The sequence below is a fragment of the Nicotiana tomentosiformis genome, chromosome 8 (assembly GCF_000390325.3).
Source record: "Nicotiana tomentosiformis chromosome 8, ASM39032v3, whole genome shotgun sequence".
NCBI lineage: Eukaryota > Viridiplantae > Streptophyta > Magnoliopsida > Solanales > Solanaceae > Nicotiana > Nicotiana tomentosiformis.
In genome coordinates, this window is record NC_090819.1 from 49,788,003 (window position 1) to 49,791,453 (window position 3,451).

A 3,451-nucleotide genomic window follows, 5' to 3' on the forward strand; every position below is an offset into this window, starting at 1 on the left:
CTCCCAAAAATTCATTCACAACAGGCACGGACTCAAGTGTAGGTGCCGCGGCATCGGTGTCCATAACCCGGACCAAATGGTAAATACATCCCTTGTTGATCATCTATGTGGTCTCAAGTTAAGAAATAAACCTACCCTTCGGCACTACATCATCACCCTTCCACTCAATAACTGGCTCATTTGGAAATTCGAACCTAATAGTTCTAGTTCGTCAATCAAGCTTTGCAAAACATGAATAAAGCCAATCCATCCCCATTATAACATCAAAATCGACCATTCTCAATTCAATATGATCGGCCACAGTGCCCCGATCACGCAACGTGACAACACAATCCCTATAAACCCGCGTGGCCAAAATAGACTCACCAATCGGAGTAGATACAGAGAACGGCTCATAAAGCTATTCTGGTTCTATCCCAAATTCCATACCAATATAAGGTGTGACATATGACAAAGTGGAACCGGGATAAATAAGACCATATACATCATGAGATTGGACGGTTAATATACCTGTGACAACATCTGGAGAAGCCTCTGAATTCTGGTGACCCCTCATAGCATAGAAACGGCCAGATTCTCCCAAACTTTGTGCTCCACCCCTAGCTTCACCACGCCCTGCGGGTGTTGGAGTGCCTCGAGCTGGAAGAGATGCTGCGCATGTAGTAGCTGCAGACGAATGACAATCCCTCTGAATGTGAACCCTCAATCCGCATCTGTAGCATATGGGTAGGTCCATGTAGAATATTCCTAGGTTCATCTTTCCACACCTAGGGCATGGGGGCTTCCTATGCTGCTGGAATCTACCACCATGACGACCCTGCTGATTAAATCCCATGTTGCCCTGACTGGGCAAGAAACGACTCCATTGCTGCTGCTGACTGGGCTCTGATGGCGGTGCACTAGCTGAAGACTAAGCAAAGGACTGTGATGGCCCTAACGACCCTCCTCTGAAGACTGACCTGCCACCACCAGAAGAACTATCGAAGTTTCCAGTAAACCGGGCCTTATTACTACCCTCTCGCTCCATTCTGTTCCTTAATTTGCGGTTCTCTGTGGCTTGAGCTAATGCCACCATCTTTCCATAGTTCATATCAGAATTCAAGGCAGCTGTAGCAGCCTCATTAATTACCAAGGGACTAAGGCCCTGTACAAATCGGCGAACTCTAGCCTCCATAGTGGGCAACATGTAAATAGCATATTTAGACAGGTACGCGAATCTCATATGGTAATCCTACACACTCAGGCTACCTTGCCTTAGGTTCTCAAACTCAACAGCATGGGCTGCCTTAGTCTCGGTAGGCAAGAAATGATCAATGAAGGCATCGGCAAACTCACCTCACCTCGCCGGAGAGCTCCCTTCTCTACGGGACTCCTCCTATAGTTGAAACCAAGTATATGCCACCTCTTTCAGGCTGTAGGAGGACAATTCCACTTCCTTTATCTCAGTAGCACGCATGACTCCGAGAGTCTTGTACATCTTATCGATGAAATCCTGGGGATCTTCCTCTAGGTTAGTACCCATAAACACTAGAGGATCTAACTGGGGAAACCTATTCACCCTGGAACCAGTAGAATCCCCTGGCTGACCTGAAGATGTTGATCTTAGAGGAGCCATACAAACTTGCACCCACTTCTTCCAGTCAGCCAGGGGATTCTGCTGGTAGGATCCCCTGTTGCCCTGGCTGGGCCTAAAACGGCTCCCCTGCTACTAAATAGGCCTCGATGGCGGTGCACTGACTGAACACTAAGCAAAATACTGGGATGTCCCTGATGACCCTCCCCTAAATTCTGACCTACCACTATTACCACCACTAGAAGAGCGACCAAAATTGCCCGCGGACCGTGCCTTACTGCTGCTCTCACGCTCTATTATATTCTACAGTTTACGGGTCTCTGTGGCTTGAGTGAATGCCACAATCTTACCATAGTTCATATTAGAATTTAAGGCAACTATAGTGGCCTCATTCAAAATCAAGGGGCAAAGGCCCTGCACAAACCGGTGCATTCTAGCCTCCATAGTGGGTAACATTTAGATTGCATTATTGGACAGGGGCGCGAATCTCATATGATACTCCCACACACTCATGCTACCTTGTTTCAGGCTCTCAAACTTGGCGGCACGGGCTGCCTTACTCTCGGTAAGCAAGAAATGATCAATAAAAGCATCGGCAAACTCACTCTATCTCGCCGGAAGGCTTCCCTCTTCACGGGAGTCCTCCCATGTTTCAAACCAAGAATATGCCACCCCTTTCAGGCGATAGGAGGCCAACTCTACTCCCTCTGTCTCAGTAGCACGCATAACCTGGAGAGTCTTGTACATCTCATTAATGAAGTCCTGGTGGTCCTATTCGGACGAGCATCCGACCATTGGAACTTAACTGCCTTCTGCGTCAATTTAGTCAATGTAGAGGCAAGGGTAGGGTACCCCTACACAAACTTCCTGTAATATCAAGCTAAGACCAAGAAACTACGAATCTCAGTTAGGGTAGTAGGTCTAGGTCAATTCATCACCGCTGAAATCATCTAAGGATCCACCTCTATTCCTTCTCCGGAGACGACATGACTCAAGAACGTGACAGGTTTGAGCCAAAATTCACATTTCAAAAACTTCGCATACAACTTGTGCTAATATAGAGTCTTCAAAACTGCCCTGAGATGATCGGCATGGTTTTGTCGACTTCTCAAATATACAAGGATATCGTCAATAAACACTATCACGAATGAGTCAAGAAAAAGCTTGAAGACTGGAGTCATAAGATCCATGAAAGCTGCCGGGACATTTGTTAGCCCAAAAGACATTACCAAAAATTTAAAGTGCCCATACCGTGTCCTGAAAGCAGTTTTTGGAATATCATGCTCCCTGATTTTCAATTGGTGATACCCGGATCTTAAATCGATCTTAGAGAAGTACCTAACACCCTGCAACTGATCAAACAAGTCATCTATTCTTGGCAGTGGGTACTTATTTTTGATTGTATCCTTGTTGAGCTAGCAATAGTCAATACACATTCCTAGCGACCCATCCTTCTTTTTTACAAATATAACCGGTGCGCTCCAAGGCAACACACTCGGCCGGATAAAACTCTTATCTAACAAATCTTTCAATTGTTCCTTTAGCTCTTTCAATTATGTCGGTGCCATTCTGTAGGGTGGAATAGATATAGGCTGCATGCCTGGAATCACATCAATCCTAAAATCAATCTCCCTATCTGGCAGAATCCCATGGAGCTCATCCGGAAAGACATCCAGAAATTCTTTCATAATAGGCACAGACTCAAGCGTAGGTGCCTCAACATCGGTGTCCGTAACCCCGACCAAATGGTAGATACACCCCTTGTTTATCATCATCGTGGCCTTAAGGTAAGAAATAAACCTACCCTTCGGCACCACATCATCCCCCTTCCATTCATTCATTGACTCATTTGGAAATTCAGACCTAACGGTTTTGGTT

At 46.0% G+C, this 3,451-nt stretch overlaps 1 protein-coding gene across 1 annotated transcript; it reads right to left on the reverse strand.

The window, feature by feature from the left end:
* Positions 1 to 400: 400 nt before the first annotated feature.
* LOC138897451 (uncharacterized) lies at positions 401 to 835 on the reverse strand. The gene has a single exon (XM_070183422.1). It carries the CDS (start codon positions 833 to 835, stop codon positions 401 to 403), a length of 435 nt encoding a protein of 144 aa, XP_070039523.1.
* Positions 836 to 3,451: the final 2,616 nt, after the last annotated feature.

Bases quoted from the DNA above. Each gene is read 5' to 3' on its own strand.
- LOC138897451 (XM_070183422.1), bottom strand. From the start codon at position 835: ATGGGATTTAATCAGCAGGGTCGTCATGGTGGTAGATTCCAGCAGCAT.